At 39.0% G+C, this 21,153-nt stretch overlaps 1 protein-coding gene across 1 annotated transcript; it reads right to left on the reverse strand.

Moving 5' to 3' along the window:
- Positions 1-2,015: 2,015 nt before the first annotated feature.
- On the reverse strand, positions 2,016-3,170 carry LOC145017607 (Adenine nucleotide alpha hydrolases-like superfamily protein). Its single transcript, XM_078975604.1, has 4 exons — positions 2,852-3,170; positions 2,637-2,746; positions 2,419-2,537; positions 2,016-2,262 (listed from the first exon to the last, which is right to left on the reverse strand). The coding sequence occupies exons 1-4, from the start codon at positions 3,024-3,026 to the stop codon at positions 2,169-2,171; spliced, it is 498 nt and encodes a 165-aa protein (XP_078831730.1). The 5' UTR covers positions 3,027-3,170; the 3' UTR covers positions 2,016-2,168.
- Between the last annotated feature and the right edge of the window lie 17,983 nt (positions 3,171-21,153).

Genomic DNA, 21,153 nt, shown 5'->3' on the forward strand with positions numbered 1-21,153 from the left:
TTTTTAACTCGGAAGGTCCCTACTGTTTGTTTTTGTTACGCACTTGGTCCCTATCTTACCTAAAAAGACTATTATCCCCTTGATTTTTTTAATTTTTTTAAATAAACACTCCCCTAATCCCACCCCCTCACATTACCTCACCTACCCCATCATTTTTTCCTCTTTAAATAATAGTCTTTTTAGATAAGATAGGGACCAAACACGTAACAAAAATAAACAGTAGGGATCAAACGCGTAACAAAAACAAACCATAGGGATCTTCCGAGTTAAAAAAATAAGTTAGGGACCAAACATGCAAATTACCCCAAACCATAGGGACCATTCGTGTAATTTACTCTTTTTTTTTTAATTTTTTTTAAACGGTCATTTAGTTGTTAGATGTTAAATTCACCAAGTTAGTAATTCATCTATACCTGAGATTGAACCCAAGATTTCCTGTCTAAGAGGCATCCATCTCTACCAAGTGGATTAGTCCCACATTGACGGTTTTCTTTATATCAAATCTCACATTTTAAACCATTATTTATAATTCACTTTTTATTTGTTATATTTCTTTAACTTAAAAAAAATCAATATATCTTTTTTTTCCAAAATTCATGATATGTTTATTGGATAATGTATAACATTTCGGTAAAAATTAATGATATTTCAGTAAAAAAGAATAATATTTCAACAAAAAATAAAGATATTTTAGTAAAAAATAATGATATTTCATCAAGAAATTATCATTAGTGAATATAAAAAAAATGAAAAATAAATTCAATAAGAATAAACGAAAAAAAAAACGGAAAAAAAAATGTGAAATAAAATTTTAATAACATATAATCAAAATTTCAGCAATAAAAGAAGAAGATGTTGGAAGAGGTTAGAAGAGGCAGTACAAGTGCTGCGCGAAACAGAGTCTGCGCAGAGGTTTTTGACTCAGAAGACTTCTAAAAAACAAACAGCTGCGATATGAAAAGTGTTGCGAATGTGCTGCGCCGCGCATCAGTAAGAGGTTTGAAGAGGTTTTTTTCAAAAAAACAAACAGCACCTAAATCTCTCAATCCTATAATTATTTTTATATCCAAAAGTTCGTTATTGTTTCAAAATTTGTATTTGACATCACAATTTAATAAAATACCATTTTAAGTTATATATATATATATATATATATATATATATATATATATATATATATATATATATATATATATATATATATATAAGAATAATAGTAGAAATATGTATACTATTATTTACTATATACAAATTTATCGTTTAGATCACGACTTATAAACAACATGACTTGTCAGACTCATAAAAGCTTGAAACGTTACCCATAAATCGTGTCTACCATTATTTAGAAACTTGGGTACTAAGAATCTATCACTATTATATTTTGATTTTTATAGAATAATTTTACGAAAAACTTTCTATATCTTATTTTTGCCCTACTAAAAATAATATTATACTTTTATTAAAGAACAATCGAGACTTTCCATATAAGCCAAAGCCAGTTTGAAGTTCTTTTTTAACTTTCTTTATTCTCCATGAAAATTATCTCGGGTTAGCCAACTCTTCATACAAAGTCATCGAATATTCATTAGCTTTTCATAAAAGTTTACATGAAAATCAATTGAAATTTGTTAATTTAAAAAACAAACATAATATTTAAATCCAAAGCGTCTTTCAAGGATTAGTGGTTGGATTCTTTTCTTTATAAAACTGGTTTCCTTTAGGGAAAAAGTAAAAGATAAAGACTTATACCATATTTACATATTCCTTTCGTTAAACATGAATAGGAACTTTGATTCTTTAATTCATTTTCACCGTTTGTTCTTCCAAATGTTTTGATATTTATATATTTTGATCTTGCTCCAAAAAATCCATATATTATTTTAAGGTGGGTTTACTAAACGAACTTCAGTTATCTGGATTTTGTCACTTGAACAAAACATTCCAATATTCGTAATTTTTTATTCAAATTGCACACAAGTGTTGCGTATTTTGATTTCTTAACAAAGAAAACAAAATAATATTTAACCAAATATCATTGCTAAAAGTAATACATACATATATGTAGATAAAATATAAAACCTCAAAGCAATTTAAGCAAAGCAACAACACGATAATGGGACACAATACATAAAAGTAGAAGGGAACATATTATAATAGGACATTATTACTCAGTGCTTGTGGAATGTCTCTGGGTCCTTCACGATTGTCACAGCACAAGTTGCAGCTGTCAACACGTAATTTGTCACGCTTCCGAGTATTATCCTGCAAATCACGATCCACATAATTCAAGTTACCAAACCAAGTCACGCTTTAAGATTACTTATGAGATGATTGATTATCAAATTAAAGAATTTCTGTCAGGTCATGAATGATGAAACATTATTCAAATCATATCGATCGAGAGGAAGGAATGGATACCTCTGGATGGTGGTGAGGCCTCTGCTACCCATCACCAAAGAATCCAGTTTCAGATCTTCAACGGCTTCCACCAGTTTCTCTCTTGCATCTCCCCAATACAGTTTTGTTACCACATGTATCTATCAACCATAAAAATTCATATGAAATTGATCAAATACAAATACAAATACTGTTTAACAAGATAAGATAATGAAATCTATATACGAGAGATTTAAAACCTCTTTTTGTCGAGCTCCTGTATCAAGCGTGTCCAGAACTTCAATATCCATCTTCACATCGTATTTCGCCATCACTTCCGGTTCCCGGAACTCCACAAGTGGAATCAAAGCTAAACAATAACAACGAAAAAGGATGAAAAACGTTAAATACTAAAGTACAGTGATCGATCGGAAGGATGGATCATGGATAGACGATCTGATCAAGGGTAACTTACGAGAACCGGAGGCGACCCACAGTTGATTTCGAGATTCAGCGGTGGAATGAGGTTTGACATGGATGATGTAGAACGTGTCGCCTTTATCAGCCAAGTTGTCGATTGCCCATTTCAAAGCTGTTTTACTGCTGTTTGAGAAATCCATCGCTATGCCAACCTTCCGATCCTTCACCATGTTTGCGAAACTCCGACGATCTATTATACTGTACGTGATCCAGAAGCAGATCTACAAGACTTTGATTCGGTTTCTTTGGAATAGATTTGGTCTGTTGCTCTGGTCTCTGGAGGGAGGAGTTGGAGATGGAGTTGGGTAGTTTTAAAGGGGAGCAAGGAACCAGATGCCGAGTCGAAACACGGTTTTGTGGCGGGGCGTGAAAGATCCGACCGGGTTACGCATGCACGATCCTTATCCATTTCTGTGTACCGATAAAACCAACACCTGACTCCCACTCTTTGTAAATGATTTGCCAAAAAAAAATCCATATCTTTCTCAACTGATTCAATCCATTCAGCTAAAGAAATACAAAACAACTAAGATATAAATAAGTTTAAAAATAGATGGTACAAGAGAAAATAAGAAAAAGAAACTAAAGAGAGAGGATGAAATCGGTTAGCGAAACCAATTAAAAAACTCGCTGAAGATAAGTGATATCGACGATAACTCTATTGCTAATTAAGATTTTACATTGATTGTTTTGTATTTTCTTTAATAGAATGGGTTGAAAAAGATAGAGTTTTCGTGTGTTGTGGATTGGGAAAAATGAAAAATAAAAGAGAAAAACTGATGTGACAGTGGGTTCAGTGAGTTGGGAGGAAATAACCCCCTCATCAGTCATCCCATATGACAAAATTTTATAACTGATCCCTGATGTTTATAAAATATTACAAGTTAAGGACTTTTATGAAAAATGTAACGTCGTTGCCGAGAGCCAGGCGACAGAGATGCTGATGGATACGTGACGAGGCTATGGGTGGTGGTTGCGCAACAAGACCGTTGCCGAGAGCCAGGCAACAGAGATGCTTCGGGATAAGCGACAATACTATAGGTTGGGGACGCGCAACGAGACTATTGTTGAGAGCCAGGCAACAGAGATGCTGAGGGATACACAATGAGTCTATTGGTAGGGGTTGCGCAACAAGACCATTGTTGAGGGCCAGGCGAAGAAGATGCTGAAAGGTTGTAGGTAGCAAGGATGTTGTTGTGATTGCGTTTTTGCTGGAGAGTAACTTCACAGTAGTTGGATGTAATGTGGAAAACACTTTATCGATCGTTTGAGCACAAGAAAATCATGATGATTTTGGGAGAAGACACCAAGAGCATGGTGCTAGGAATGGTATAAACGTATGGTGCGTAACTTAGGGTACGCAACGATACACCACTTATGTTACGCGGCTTAGAGGAATAGCTTGGGCTTAGCAACCAACATTCATGGAGATGTCACGCGAGAGAGCATCACGTGGAATCATATAGGCAAAGGTTGCGAGCCTTTGAACCTTGTTGGCGGGGAATGCCATTGATGGAGTCGGACTAAGAAGCCAAGTGACTCAAGATAAGGGTGTTGAACCTTACATGCAGAGCTTTCTGAGAAGCCATACGAATCAATGCAAGGGTGTTGAACCTTGCAGCGGAGCTTGTCGCCATAATGGAGTCGAAAAGTGAAGCCAGACGACTAGGGTGATGATGTGACATCCCCAATTTCACGGCAAAAAGCCATGATGGAGTCGAAAAGTGAAGCCAACCGAGAGCCAGGCAACAGAGAAGCCATACGAATCAAGCCTACTGCTGGCCTCGGGCGTAGTACCACCATTCTGAAATACAAAGAAATAACAACTGTTAGCGATATTGATAACCCTGGAAGGATCCCACCCACTACAAGTTCCCTGGTCTTATCTTAGCCTTCCTCGGTTCGGGTACGGATCCTCTGCTTTCAGTAGTACGGGCCCATACTACCTTCCACATCTATTTGTACCTTCCCCAAAGACCGCCTCGACTCAACCAGGTCCCTTCCACTACCGCTGATCACTGCTACTCTTTATCCTAGGCTTACCCTAGGAAACCTCTGACTCCACCCAACCCAGTCCTCAGCTGCTGAAGGCCTCTTGGTGATGCCAATTAACTATTACCTGAATACAATCACATGTGATGAGGCTCGGATAATCCTTCGATTAAGGGACTCATCTCTACAACGGTTAGGACTCAAACAAGAGCTACGCAATAAAGTCAAATCCAACACTCTGAGATTATTCAACCCTGATCACATGTGACTTTAACGTATTCACCTAACAGTTAACTCCCATCACTTCAAAGCCCACATAGCACAAAGCAAACAACATTTGGACATAAGGAAAACAATCTCAAGCGACTTTATCCTCGTAGAGAAAACTGAACTAGCATACAATGCTAAACTCGTACTATCAGGAATAACCTAAACATGTTACCCTACTGCTGTCTACTCAACTCTGGCATGTAACTCTTTCATATATTGAAGCACATAAAGCAAGCACATAAGGCATCACTCCTAGATCCTTAGTCCTATTCTAACATGTTGTTCTACAGAAACTGATAACATAAATAAACTTGTATGGGTACATTGGAGAATACTTACTTCAGCTCGGCCGGTCGCGCACATCACACGCTTTGTTCTTTCGTAAAACCCTTTACTTAGCCTTTTAGCAAACATTTTCTCTTTCCAAAATCCTTTAATCCCTCGATTTTAGTTCAAACACCCCCGAAGGTGTGTCCGAATCCCTCAAACCAGGGCTCTGATACCAACTTGTAACGACTAAATTTTCACGTCCAGAAATTTCGTTTTTAAAACTTTACTTAGAAAACACTAATAATTAAAACATTGTTTAATTAAACTATTTCACATCGAAAACCCAAATTTGAAATCCACAACATGTAAACAACCAAAACATCAGAGTATCAATCCCAGAATAAACTCATAACTGCAGAAATAAAAGTGTGTGTGATATGCTGCTACCGCGCCGGCTCCTTTCCCTTAGCTGAAGAGGTACCTGAAACCAAAACTGAAAACTGTAAGCACAAAGCTTAGTGAGTTCCCCCACTGTACCACATATCACATAATCACATAACATACATAAATTGTCAGGCATATCTGGGTGCCCGACCTACCCCTTCGGTCCTCTCGACCGGATACTGCCTAGCATATCTGGGTGCTGGCCTCCCCTTCGGTCCTCTCGACTGGATACTGCCTAGCATATTTGGGTGCTGGCCTCCCCTTCGGTCCTCTCGACCGGATATTGGGGAAACCATTTCTCCCCTCTACTACTACCACATAACATGTATCACAATATCATAATCTATCTAACATGGTTGGGTATGACTACCCTTTCGGCCCTACCGACCAGATATCTTGGGGACTATCTTCCCCTACTGTCACTAGCACATAAATACAACACAAGTAGTGGTAATCCCTTAGATTAATATCACAGAGACAATCATCTACATACAACTCCTACTGGTGGGTCGGCATTGTGGCCGTAGACCCACCGTTACTGGAAGGTAACTCACCTCAAAGTAGCTGCTGATCTGATCGGAAACTGACTGTCTACTGCTGTTGCTGCGGACGCCCTCCGGCTATAATTCCCACAAAATGATCAGTCAAACATTGCTAGATGTACTTAGGGTAAAATGACCCTTTTACCCTTGACCAAGTCAAAATCCAAGTCAAAGTCAACTTCCAGTTGACTGGACTCGCCGAGTCCGCGAGCAACTCGTCGAGTCCTTCCCTAACTAATCCGGTCCTACTCGCCAAGTACCTTTCCCCACTCACTGAGTCACCCTTGACTCACCACTTGGGACTATGGGGCCGATTTGAGTACCGACTCGCCGAGTCCTCGAGCAACTCGTCGAGTTTGAAGAACAACTCGGCGAGCTCCAGGCAATCTTCATAGGACTCGCCGAGTTGTTCATCCAACTCGTCGAGTCTAAGACCATCTTCATATAACTCGCCGAGTTCCACTTTGGGACTCGCCGAGTTCCTCGACCCATTTCCCAAGTAGGCCAGATCTGAGACATGCAATGCTTCAAAACCACAGATCTATGGTCCTAGGGCATGTTTACCACGTAAAGTTGCAAACTTTACGTGCATGCACGGCCCAATGGGCTCAAACATGCAATTCCAAGCTCTTTAAGAGGTCTTACACTCAATAGGGACCTCAATCACCTCAACCACAGAGACTTTATGCTACTAGGATGTCCTAAAGGTCCAAATCTAAAGTCCTTGCAGAACTTTAACCATAAACACATAGAGATTTAGGTTCTTAGGGCTTAAAACCTCTTTTTAGGGACAAGAAGGGGGTTCAATGAACTAAAGATCAAGGTAGGAACTTTTCTACCTAAATAAAAGCCCCTCACAGAGTAGATTCCGGATCTTCTTCTCTTCTTGCACTCCTCAACCTTCTCCTTCTTCTCCCAAGCTCCAAAACCACCTTCACAATGCTAAAAATATCACCCACAAGGACACAAAGGGCTAGGTTTGCGTTCTACAGACCTATGGGAGTGCTAGGGGAAATGGAGGTTGGGTTAGATCGTTTAAATAGGGTGCAAACACTCGGGTTAGGGTTTTAGTCCAGACAGGGTCTACTCGCCGAGTCCCACGGGCCTACTCGCCGAGTAGACATAGCTGATCCCGTGTCTATTCCTGCTTCTACTCGACGAGTTAGTCCTTCAACTCGTCGAGTCCAAGATTAAAATGCAATACATAAGGAGAGTTAATAATCAAGAATACATACCAGGAACCAGGTGCTACAAATCTCCCCCACTTATTTTAGACTTCTTCCTCGAAGTCTGCTGCTCGATCCTGAAACAGCTCGGGGTAATGCTCCATCATTTCTTCCACCAGCTCCCAAGTCCACTCGGACCCCTTTCGGTGCTGCCACTGCACCTTCACTAAATCCACCCTCTTGTTCCTCAGATCCTTCGACTTCCGGTCGAGGATTGTGACTGGGCGCTCAATGTAATTTAGGCTGTCATCAACCTGTATATCCTCTAATGGTACCACCGCTGAATCATCCACTAGACACTTCCGCAGCTGGGAGACATGGAAGGTGTTGTGGATCTGGCTGAGCTCGGCTGGCAGATCCAACCTATATGCCACCTTGCCCACCCGGGGTACAACCCTGAACGGACCAATGTATCTCGGGCCCAACTTGCCCCGCTTCCTGAATCGAATGACGCCTTTCCAAGGCGACACCTTCAGGAGAACCATATCCCCGACCTGGAACTCTTGGTCTGATCGACGCTTGTCGGCGTAACTTTTCTACCGACTCTGCGCAGTCTGAAGCCTGCTCCGAACCTGCTGAATCCTCTTGGTAGTCTTGAGCACCACTTCGGTGCTCCCCATAACTCTCTCACCAACCTCTCCCAAGCAAATCGGGGTCCTGCACCTCCGTCCGTACAACATCTCGAATGGAGGGCGGTCGATACTCACGTGGTAGCTGTTGTTGTACGAGAACTCAGCCAAGGGAAGATAAGTATCCCAACTACCACTAAAGTCTAGCACGCCCGCCCGCAACATATCCTCCAGAGTCTGGATGGTCCGCTCGCTCTGACCATTTGTCTGTGGGTGAAAGGCGGTGCTAAAATGCAAACGAGTACCCAACTCGTCATGAAACCTCTTCTAAAACCTGGAAGTAAAACGCACATCCCTGACCGAGATAACAGATATTGGCACCCCGTGCTGCGCCACAATCTCCCTAATATAGATATCGGCCAATTTCTCGGCCGAAATGCTCTCCTCAATCGGAATAAAACGAGCACTCTTGGTCAATCAATCGACGATGACCCAAATCGAATCTACTCCACGCGCGGTCCTGCGAAGCTTCGTGATAAAATCCATCGTGATATCTTCCCATTTCCACAGCGGGATGTCCAACGGCTGCATCTTTCCATGCAGCCTCTGATGTTCGGCCTTGATCTTCTTGCAGGTCAAGCACCACTCGACGTACCATGCCACATCCCGCTTCATGCAGGGGCACCAATAGTCTAGGCGAAGATCCCGATACATCTTCATCGCCCCTGGGTGAATATAGAATCGGGATTTATGCGCCTCTTCCATCAAGATCCGGTGCACGCCTCCATGATACGGGACCAATACCCTACGGTGTAGTGTCAATAACCCCCAACTATCATAATCGAAAGAGGTGACTTGACCCACTATTCGCTCACTCTTCCAATGCTCCTCCTTCATAGCCTCCCGTTGGGCCTCTCGAATCTGCTCCAACAGAGGAGTCACCACGGTCATCCTCATGCAAACATCCCTAATCGGCGCCGCCTTGCGGCTAAGCGCATCGGCCACTACATTGGCCTTCCCCGGGTGGTAAACGATCTCGCAATCATAATCCTTTACCACGTCCAACCACCGACGCTGCCTCATGTTCAGATTCGGCTGATCCATGAGGTACCTCAAACTCTTGTGGTCCGTGTAGATGGTACAACGAACCCCGTAGAGGTAATGCCGCCAAATCTTGAGAGCGAAAACCACCGCCCCAACTCCAAATCATGCGTCGGGTAGTTCGCCTCGTGAGGCTTCAGCTGCTTCGACGCATAAGCAATGACATGCCCCCTCTGTATCAATACTGCGCCCAGGCCTGAGATCGACGCATCACAATATACCACAAAATCCTCTACGCCCTCGGGCAGGGCTAATATTGGTGCCTCGCACAATCTCTGTCTCATAGTCTCAAACGCAGCCTGCTGCTCGGGTCCCCACCGAAAGACCACAGCTTTCTTCGTCAGCCGCGTTAGGGGTACGGCTATCTTGGAGAAATCCTGAATGAATCTCCGATAGTAGCCTACTAATCCTAGGAAACTCCGAATCTCGGATGGAGACTTAGGAACCTCCCATCTCATCAAGGCCTCGACCTTGGCCAGGTCGACTAGAATCCCGTTCTGGTTGACAAGGTGTCCAAGAAATTGCACCTCGCGCAACCAAAACTCACACTTGGAGAACTTGGCATACAAGCTCTCCCTCCTCAGGGTCTCCAAAACCTCTCTCAGATGCTCCTCATGCTCCTCATGCTCCTCCTGTGTCTTGGAATAAACCAAGATGTCGTCAATGAAAACTATCCTAGACCGGTCCATCATCGGTCTGCATACGCGGTTCATGAGGCCCATGAACGCGGCAGGAGCATTGGTGAGCCCAAATGGCATCACCACGAACTCATAATGGCCATAGCGCTTCCGAAACGCGGTCTTCTGTGCATCCTCCTCTCTGACCCTCATCTGATGATAACCCGAATGCAAATCGAGCTTGGAAAACCAAGACGTTGCCTGAAACTGGTCAAAGAGATCATCAATCCTCGAGAGTGGGTATCGGTTCTTCACCGTTACCTTATTCAGCTCTCGGTAATCTATACGCATCCGATGCGACTCGTCCTTCTTTTTCACGAACAGAATCGGGGCTCCTCAAGGTGTACTGCTCGGTCGAATGAATCCCTTGTCTAACAGCTCCTGTAGCTGCGTAGACAACTCCTACATCTCAGGAGGAGCTAACCGATACGGTGCCTTGGATATTGGAGCCGCACCAGGAACGAGGTCAATCCTGAACTCCACCTGTCGCTCCGGAGGTATCTCAGGAAGCTACTATGGAAAAACATTTGCGAAATCTCGCACCACCGGAACCTCACTCACCATCAGCTTACCCGCCTCCCGGGTATCCATCAAATACGCGACATAACCTGTGCTTCCCTGCTGAAGGTATCGTCTAGCCCTCGCTGCTGAACAGACTGAGAGTCCACACTGTGGTCTCTCTCCATGAATCACTAACTCTCCCCCACTTGGGGTCCTGACCCGCACTAGTTGCTGTGTGCAATCTATCACCGCCCCATTGGGGCTCAACCAATCCATTCCTATCTTCACCTTGTTCCCACGCAACTGAATGGGAACCAAGTCCACCAGATAACGCTCCTCAAATAACCTCAAAACACAATCCTTGAACACTGTTGATGCTCGCATCGATCGATCATCGGCAATCTCTACGTCTAAAGGACAATCCAACATACCCGAAGACTCAGTGAACTTCTTGCTAAGCGTAAGGGAAACAAACGATCGAGTAGCACCCGAGTCAAACAACACCTGGACTGGGATACTGTTCGCATGGAACGATCCTAACACACACACACACACATATATATATATATATATATATATATATATATATATATACATACATACATATATATATATATATATATATATATATATAAACCGAGCACATATCAATATCATAACATCATAAAAATGAATGAGAAGGAACGAATCATACCCGTCACCACATCGGGTGCAGCGTGTGCCTCCTCGGCGGTCAGCTGAAATGCCCGACTCCTCACCACTGGAGTCTCCGCCTTGCCCTGCCGGCCATCCATGATCCGCAGGGTCGCTGGAGTTGGCGCCTTTACCGGCGCTGGAACTGTCAACAGGGGCAATTGGCCTTCTTGTGGCCCCTCTGGTTGCAGTGGAAGCACAACAACTCAGACGTCTGAATAACTGCTGCCGGAGCAGTGCAATCTCTGCTAAAGTGCCCAGGCTTGCCGCACTTATAGCAGCCTGATGATCCCGACCTGCACACCCCCTCATGCGTCTTGCCACATTTCCTGCCGCGGCCCCATCCCTGTTTGTCTTTCGGCCCCACATCTGATCCCTTGGGCTTCTTCCCCCGAAGCCCCTCCTGACTGTTCCTCTTCCGCCTTTCGTTTCCGGATGTGCTCCAAATCTATCTCCCTTTCCCTCCCCCTGGCAATCATGAAGTCCAAGGTAGGGCAAGCTGAAAAACTAACGTGCTCCCAGATATCTGCCCGGAGCATATCATGATAGCGGGTCCTACTCATGTCCTCGTCACCCACGTACTGGGGCACCAGCAGTGTCCTCTCCCGGAACTTGGCGGTGATCTCCGCCACAATCTCCGTTGTCTGTCTCATGTCCAAAAACTCTCTGGCCAGCTGCTGAAGCTCGACAACCGGCGCAAACTCTGCCCTGAATCTGGTCACAAAATCTGACCAAGTCATAGCCTCGATCGCTGAGGCTCCTGATATGTGCATATTTAGTGTGTTTTAAGTGTAGTATTTATTCATATATTAGCTAAATTGTTGCATATTATGGACAAAAGGTACTTAAAAGTGTTAAATTATGTTTTTCAGTCCAAAGATGAAGCTCGGAAGCGAAAGGAAGCAAGAGAAGCGGTTAGGAGCTCAAGAGTGGAAAGAAGAAAGAAAACACCCATAAAAGGCTTCTACTCGTCGAGTTGCCCCTTGACTCGACGAGTCCGGTCGCGGAATCAGGAAGATAAGCATTCGGAAGTCAAGATAGTTATCGGATTACGACTTTTGTGAGAGGGACTCGACGAGTCACCATATGACTCGACGAGTGGGAACGCATATATAAAGATAACTCTACAATGCGAGAAGGGAGAATTCTGGGAAGTTTCAGAAGTGCTTAGCTGCGAATAAGAAGCCAGAAGAACCCTAGAAGTCGACCAAAGAGGCTAGAATCCAATTCCGGGAGTAATTAAGGCGTAATTTCACCATTCTACTTAATTCTTTTGTTTTGTCAACATGATTAAGCAACTTGAACTTATGTGTTTGCTGTTATTTACCTTAGTTATGAACTAATTTCTTTATACTTCTGTTTGGGAATACAAAGTTGATAATATGGTTTGATTGATTGGTAGGATTAATTCTAATTTGGTGATTAATTGTTATTTTAGCTTGCTAAAGAACCTTGTGTATGAATGATAATTTATTTCCTGTTAATAGGAAGATAATTGACTAGCATGAACATCTATTGATTATCAACCTCATATGATATGTGACTACTATATCATATGTCTAGGATTAATGAATATGAAACTAGGATTAATAAGGAAATTGAGTAAACTCATGTGCAAGCTTGTAAGATGACCATCGAACAAGAGGTTAATTAAGAATAACGAATTAATTAGCTATTGCAAGTCTAACTTAACCCGAATAATTAATCTAGTAAATATAATTAAATTAAGCAATTGGCCACTGTTTGAATTAGTTTATTTGCTAAGGATTAGGGTAGTGAACACAACTTAATCACTTGAATCGGTAACCAACGAAAGAATTAATCCATTGCACTATTACCTTAAAATCAACCATAAAGTCAACCGAGTTGAACTAAACAGAAGTTTCTTTTCCATTATTGAATCTAGTTAATTTGTTCTTTTCTAGTCTTGCATTAGTTTTAGTTAGTAAGTTTCTAGTCTTGTAAAACTAGAGAAAAAACCCTTATTTGCTTAATCAACTTAGATAGAATTAGTTTTTAATTTAATTTGCCGTTCCCTGTGTTCGATACCCTACTTATTTAGCTATACCACAATTGATAGGTTCACTGCCTTTTGTGTGTTATTTGATAATTAAAGTAGGATTAAAACTAAGTGAGTTTTACACACATCAAGTTTTTGGCGCCGTTGCCGGGGAACGGTTCTAAAATTAGCATTAAAATTCTAATTCAATCGATCCTTTGTGTAAGATTCATCTTACACAAAGTTAATTTCTGTTTCATTTTTTCTGTTTAAGTTTTAGTTAAAAAAAAAAAAAAAAAAAGTAATCGCTGATTTTAACTTGAACTCGCCGAGTGCATTCGCCCCGACTCCCCGAGTCTGACGCTGAATCAGATTTAATTTTTGTTCTTTTTTACGCGTTTTGTTTTGCTTTAGTTTGCAGTTGGTTCATGACCCGAGGATCTGCTACGCCTCTAGTTCCCCCTCTTGAAGATCCGGAAACCACGTTAAGAAGAAACAAGGGCAAAACCGTTGGAGAAACCGCTTCTTTAAAGAACTCACCACTCAAAAACCTCAAATCCGTTTTTAGCAAGAAGAGGAGCAGCAAAGCAGGAGCATCCAGTGCGTTGTTGACAACCGAAGATCCGATCCCAAAAGACACCGATTACGAGACCGAAGAAGAAAGCGAGCACACATCCGAGTTTGAAGACGACTTAGCCACCGCTATGGCTAATATTGACGAAATCCCCATGGGGGAGTGGAAGAAAAGGATGTGTGATGACACCGGCCCGGGACTTGTGCAACCCGCAATCCCCGCTACCGCTACGTTTGAACTAAAGGGCCATATTCTCGCTCAACTCAAGGAGATACCATTTCACGGGAGAGATCATGAAGATGCCTATAAGCACTTAGATGAAGTAAATGACGTGGCGGATTACTTCAATGTACCTAATGTGCCCCGCGAGATCCAGCTACTACGCATGCTTCCTGTTACATTCAAAGGAACTGCAAAGGATTGGTTGAAGTCACTCCCTCCCGGATCCGTTACCACATGGGCCAAACTGAAAGAAGAATTCATAGATCACTTCTGCCCACCTTCCAAGATAGTCAAGCTAAAGAAAGCCATTGCTAACTTCGAGCAACAACCAGGTGAATCCCTTTATGAAGCTTGGGAACTATCTCCCCCTACTGTCACTAGCACATAAATACAACACAGGTAGTGGTAATCCCTTAGATTAATATCACAGAGACAATCATCTACATACAACTCCTACTGGTGGGCCGACATTGTGGCCGTAGACCCACCGCTACTGGAAGGTAACTCACCTCAAAGTAGCTGCTGATCTGATCAGAAACTGACTGTCTACTGCTGTTGCTGCGGACGCCCTCCGGCTATAATTCCCACAAAACGATCAGTCAAACACTGCTAGATGTACTTAGGGTAAAATGACCCTTTTACCCTTGACCAAGTCGAAATCCAAGTCAAAGTCAACTTCCAGTTGACTGGACTCGTCGAGTCCGCGAGCAACTCGCTGAGTCCTTCCCTTACTAATCCGGTCCTACTCGCCAAGTACCTCTCCCCACTCACTGAGTCACCCTTGACTCACCACTTGGGACTATGGGGCCGACTCGAGTACCAAAAGGATGATGTCTCGCTCACACCCAAAACCAGAAACACTAGAATGAGGAGGAGAGAGGATATATGAGGAAATTTTTGTTCATATGCCTTTAAGTAATGTCATAAACGAAATTTGCAACTAAATGGTCATATTTATAGCTAGAGGATCACAAGGATAAGCCTTGATTTGAATTTTTAAAATAATAATATTTTAACATATTCAAATCCTTATCCCTATTAGCAATCAGAAATATTCCAGAAACCCTAAAAGGCTCCAAGAAATCGTCCAACCCTAGGAACAATTCAAAATTGTCTTTATTGTTCAACTATTTAACAATTACAATTCAGCCTTCGTACTTTTAATTAATTCCAATTAATCTCGAATTAATTCAAGTTTAATTTTGATTGATAATAATATAAATTAACAAATCAATTATTTAACAACTGATCTCATATTAATTTCTTAATCACATAATAAATTAACAAATAACTATCTATGTTCAATTAATATATTAATCATACAATATATTAACAAATCATTTCCCCATAATTCCAATTAGTTTATTAATCATATAATAATCTAATAAATTATCATTCTGTCTTTTAGTATCATTTGTAGCTATTCCTAGTTATGAGAGCAACCCCAAAAGAGACTCTGCTTATAATTACAAGAAAATATCAATTTAGTTATGAGCTTAGACACCTTAGTCTAACAAAAATATGATAGATCTCTAGGTTGCATATCCCTATAAATACTTTTATGATCCCACTGCGTAGATTTAGTGTTTTTGTAACCTAAAAAACCCATCAGGTTTCGTGTTTTATCTTATTACTTCCTAACAAAGACATTATGTTTATTAAGAACTTCAATCTTTTAGCTTTAACATACTAAATGAATTTATGCAATTTTATTTTGACACCGGTATGTTTGATATTTATCAATGTTCTGAATAAAATAGGGCGTGACATGACTGCAATGTCAAGCCTTAAGTCATGACGAGCTTTGCGAGCAATAGCGTTTTTCAAAACTTGACAATTTTATATTCATTAAAAAGGATAAATCACATAATTATTGACATATATAAAATATATCAAGTTTTTAGAAGTGTTATACCAACACTTAATATGAAAATTTTAACAAAAATTCATTGTTTTGTGTTAGATAAGAAAAAAATTGCACCATAACGCGATAAGGCAACACCTTGATGCATTATTTGAGTGTCACGCTTAACAAACCTACATTGAACGATTTTGAAACCGCTATACCACCATTCGCATCATGGAACGTCTTGGCCTGTAGCGTATCATGCCTTTTAGAAACATCATATTTAAGGAAACGTTAATAGCATTAACGGGGGGCTATTCATACATGTTTTATCAAATTTCGTTAGCATTTATTGCATAAGAGATAATGGTAATTTTTCTTTTATTAATTTTCTTTAGCATTTAATGCACAAGAGTTAATGGTAGTTTTTCTTTTAGATTTTTAAAAAGGCGAACTAACTAACATACTCCTAAATACAACATTTGTCTTTTAAGATGCTTGAGCCCATGAACTCTTATTTGAAATAGTCACTCCCTACCCCTAGACCAAAATCATGTTATTTAAAGTATAATTACATGTTTTGTCTAGTCGATTAGCCTTTCAAAATTGCCCGATAACTGACTGTAAATATAGGACAATTAGAACCATACACATTTTATCTTTTAAAACTTTTATTCATATTTCAGTTTGGGGTTGGAATGAGACCTACAAAAAAGAACCGGTCTCGGACTGCACCCGAAAAAGATCGAGACTGGACCGGTCTAAAACTGGACTGGACTGGAAATAAACTGGTCCTAAAAAAGATTGGACCGAAAAAAGACCGGTTCGAGACTGTCCAAGACGGGTCCGAGAAAGACCAGACCGTTCCGAGACGGACACAAGACCAGTCCGACACCGATCCAACACCGGTCTGAGACTGATCTAAAAAAAACACCGCTAACCGAACTTTATAAATATATCATTTTTGTGTTAATTATACAATTTTTATTCTCATGCTATCTAACTTCATTTCTTTTTTTTCTTTTATTTAACTCTAATGTATCATTTTTAATAAAATTTAATCTATTATTTTTTGTTGATCACACATTTGTTAAAGGAAAAACTTTAAATTAAAACTAAAAAAACCAACAAATACCAAAATCGAGCCGAAAAAACCCAAAAACCGAACCGAAAATGATGCTCGAAAAGACCGTGAGACCGGATCGAAAAAGACCGAGACTGGTCCCAAAAAAGATCGGACCGAAAGAGACCGGTCTGAAAAAAGATTGGACCAAAATAAGAACGCTCCGAGATCGGACGAAAGCGGTCCGAAAAAAGACTAGACCGCTCCGAGACCGACCACAAAAAGACCGGACTGTTTCTAGACCGACCCGATATCAGTTCGGAACAGCAAATGTGCAGGTCTGGTTGGAATGATAGATGAATCAAAGTTTTTTTTGTTAAACCCAATAAGGTTTAGGACATCGGGTTTGGGACTTTGGGTTATTACGTATTTTGGTCTTCATTAATGGGCTATTGTCCACACCAAACCAAAAGAAAAATTATGTTTAAGACATTTTTTAACTTTAACAAACCACGTGGATTTATGCAATTCACTATTAACTTTAAGACTTGTATGTTCGATATTTATGCAAACCCAAGCGCTACTGGCCAACTAGTTATACTGATTATGTAGTTAAAATATTCATCCACTTTTCCTTTCATACGATATATATATATATATATATATATATATATATATATATATATATATATATATATATATATATATATATATATATATATATATATATATATATATATATATATATATATATATATATATATATATATATATATATATATACTAGCCGTTTACCCGCGCAAAGCGGCGGGCGACAAATAGTCCATTAATAAAATTGATATTCATTTATTATTACATTTAATGTAATTAGTACATTAAAGTATTAGGTGAAAAAAAAAAAAAAAAAAAAACTCAAAAAATGACATATGGAAAAAGAATTAATTTAAAGTAACCACAAAATAACATTTAGCAAATTGAATGAGAATGTGACAAGTGGCAAAAAAAAAAACTTTCATTTATTAGAGTAGATATTATGATAACTAAGTGTGATACTCGTGTATTATACGAGTTTATTAAAAATAAAAATTTAATATCAATATATAAACATGATATATTTTATAAAGTAATATTTTACATTACAACATGTAATCTTTTGAAACATTTGCAAAAAAAATTAAATCGTTTGAACTATTTATGAGTATTTATTATCAAATTAATTGGTTGATTTTATTTCCTTATAGAATCCATTACAATTTTATAGAAATTTATTTTAAGAAAAATGGAAATCCTTAAAAAATGACAGGTTGAAAATAAAAATTCTAAAACTCTTAAAAAGTGACAGGTGTCAAAATAAAAGATAAAATGATACGTGGCAAAAAAAAATCTTCATTTATTAGAGAGGATTACCATTTTAATAGGAAATCGCAATATATTAAAATATAAATCCAATTATGTTAAATAAATTTGAGAATTTATAAAACTAAAAGCTCCAAATAAGTAAAACCGTAAAATTACCTTCTTCAATTGGTTGAAGTGGTTCACAATCTTCCAAGACATTTGTAGGGTTGTTAAAAATGTCTAACATTAATAAATTTGAGTTTTATAATTTTAATTTTAATGAAATTATTGTTTTATTTTTTATCGGAATTAATATTTATAAAGTAGGATGTATAATACATACGACATAATGATGAAAACAATATGTGTACACAATACCATCCGGTATGGTCGAGTAATCCATGCGTGAAGGCCGACATGGCAAAGTTGGCTACCCGTGAACACCGCCATTGGTGTGCCTAGGTGCCTTGTGGTGTGGTTTCTGCTATGGACGAAGACGAGGAAATTGATTGATTAATGCCCCGTTTGATTGTTTATTTTTTCTTTGTGAATGTCGGAGGATTTATAGAAAAAAAAAAATACTTTTTTTTTATAAGTGAAGAAAATGGTATAAAATGATGAAGATGATACTTGTAGATTACAAATGGAGAAAAAGAGGTCCACGGTAGCTGCCATATGTAGAGGAGGAAGAAAACAACAAAATGAAGACTTCACACTTTTGGTCTGTGGATTTCCCACCCTAAATCAAAAATCTTAAACTTAAATTATTTTCGGAAATTACAGATCTAACACTTGACTTATATATTCCAATTATCTTTTTTTCAATTTTTAACGTACCATTAAATACTTGTTGAATTTTAAAATTATGTTTTTATATTTTATTTAATGTATTTTCTAATTATCTTTTTTCAATTTTTAACGTACCATTAAATACTTGTTGAATTTTAAAATTATGTTTTTATATTTTATTTAATGTATTTTCTATTACTATAATATTTATTTATGTTTAATAATTGTGTTTTTTATTTAATATAATGTTAAAAAAACATAAATAATATCAAGTGATAATCATTTCCAGTAGTACATGTAGTTGAGTTGTCAACATTTTTCTAATAGATTGATGTTGACCTAGCCTAAAGTGCAATTAATCCGACGAATCATTCCATTTTGAAATTTATAAGGATTGAAGATTAATTAAAACATTGGTCAAAGTAGGTGATTTAGGGGCTCTTTCTTTTTCTTTTGTGCATATATGTGCAACCACTTTTGTCTGCGTCGCACAGACAACATGCAGACATATCTCATTGCAGAGTGTTTGTTTTTTGAAAGTGCGCATATCAAAAAACATATGCGCGAGGTCTTACCGACGCAAACATTGGCCACTATTTTCAAAAGGTCTTTACGCCTCATTTTAACCTAAACCACCCCCCCCCCCCCCAAAAAAAAAAAAAAAAAAAAAAACGTCTCCTATCTTTTTTTTCCTTTCTCCGCCGCCTATCTTTTTTTAATGTTTATGACATGAAATTAAGATTTAAAAATTAGTTTATTTCAGTACATGCAGACGTTAACAAGCAAACAAATTTCTTATTACAGACTGCAGATATTTGATCCACCACTTCTACTACAGAAGCTTGTAAATATGGTAAGCAGACTCTACACATTTTGGCTTCAGAATAATAAACAACACCTAAATGTGTAATATTTAATGTGAAAACTGCAATAAAGTCCTTACATATTGGCCTCATAATCGATTTAGTCCTTATATATATTTTTTATTCAATTAAATCCCAAATACCGGTAATCGTATTCAATTTAACCCTTTGACCCGGTCAACAGGTCATCTAACTTTCAAAAATTACATTTTTGGCCCAGATTTCAAAATTTATTACAAATTTGGTCTAAAATTTACACTTTTGGCCCATATTATAATTTTTTTTTACAAATTTGCTTTAAAATTTACCCTTTTTACCCAAATTTTAGAAGGGTAAATGTCAGAAAAAACACTCTTTTTATTAGGGGTGTGCGCGGTGCGGTTTGGTGCGATTTTGAGTCAAAACTGCAAACCGCACCGCATATGCGGTTTGAATATTTTAGAAACCGCACCACAGATGTTCAAAACCGCATGATGCGGGGCGGTTTGATGCGGGCGGTTTATGCGGTTTAGTTGCGGTTTGTGCGGTTTGATGTGTTGTTTAACATTGAATCTATCAAAAAACTAAAAACCTGATCGGGTTAAAAAAATGATTGCTTTCATTTTATAAAAACAAATACAATTTTCGAGTTAAATCGTTTTTAATAAATTGTGACTCATGTTACTATAGTTTTGTAAGTATCATTGTTATTGCTTTATATTGCCGTTATAATTTATATATTCTTGTAAACCATGAGATCTTGATCTAATAGTGATTTAATGTTACGTTATAGATATTTGGTTATTGTAAGAAATATATTTATATACATCATTTCTAAATCGTGATTTGAAGTTATAACAAAAAAAAAAGGAATATATATATATATATAACATGCGGTGCGGTGCGGTTTGAACCGCAGTTTTCTAAATACAAACCGCAAACCACACCGCATAGTGCGGTTTGATAAAATGATGAACCGCAAACCGCACCGCGAAATTCTAAACCGCATTATGCGGTGCGGTTTGGTGCGGTGTGGGCGGTTTGTGCGGTTTTTTGCACAGCCCTACTTTTTATACAGAAATTCGATTTTGACACCATGTTTTTTTTTGTGTCAATTTTGACACCGTGTTTTCCAATTTGTTACAATACTAACCACTTGACCGGTTAACCAGGTTGCATGCTGATGTGGCATGATGACGTGTCAGTTTTGATGACGTGGCACGATGACGTGTCAAAATATATTTTTTTTCCCACAAAAAACACTAAGTTTTTACTTTTTTTTTCGATTTTGACACTAAGTTTAATTTTTTATTTCAATTTTGACACTATGTTTTTTTTT

The sequence above is a fragment of the Lactuca saligna genome, chromosome 9 (assembly GCF_052625555.1).
Source record: "Lactuca saligna cultivar CGN05327 chromosome 9, ASM5262555v1, whole genome shotgun sequence".
In the NCBI taxonomy this organism is placed as follows: domain Eukaryota; kingdom Viridiplantae; phylum Streptophyta; class Magnoliopsida; order Asterales; family Asteraceae; genus Lactuca; species Lactuca saligna.

Coding starts and splice junctions, on each gene's coding strand:
- LOC145017607 (XM_078975604.1), bottom strand. CDS start 3,026: ATGGTGAAGGATCGGAAGGTTGGCATAGCGATGGATTTCTCAAACAGC. Junction 2,538..2,636: donor CAGGAGCTCGACAAAAAGAG/GTTTTAAATCTC, acceptor TATGGTTGATAG/ATACATGTGGTAACAAAACT. Junction 2,263..2,418: donor GGCCTCACCACCATCCAGAG/GTATCCATTCCT, acceptor CGTGATTTGCAG/GATAATACTCGGAAGCGTGA.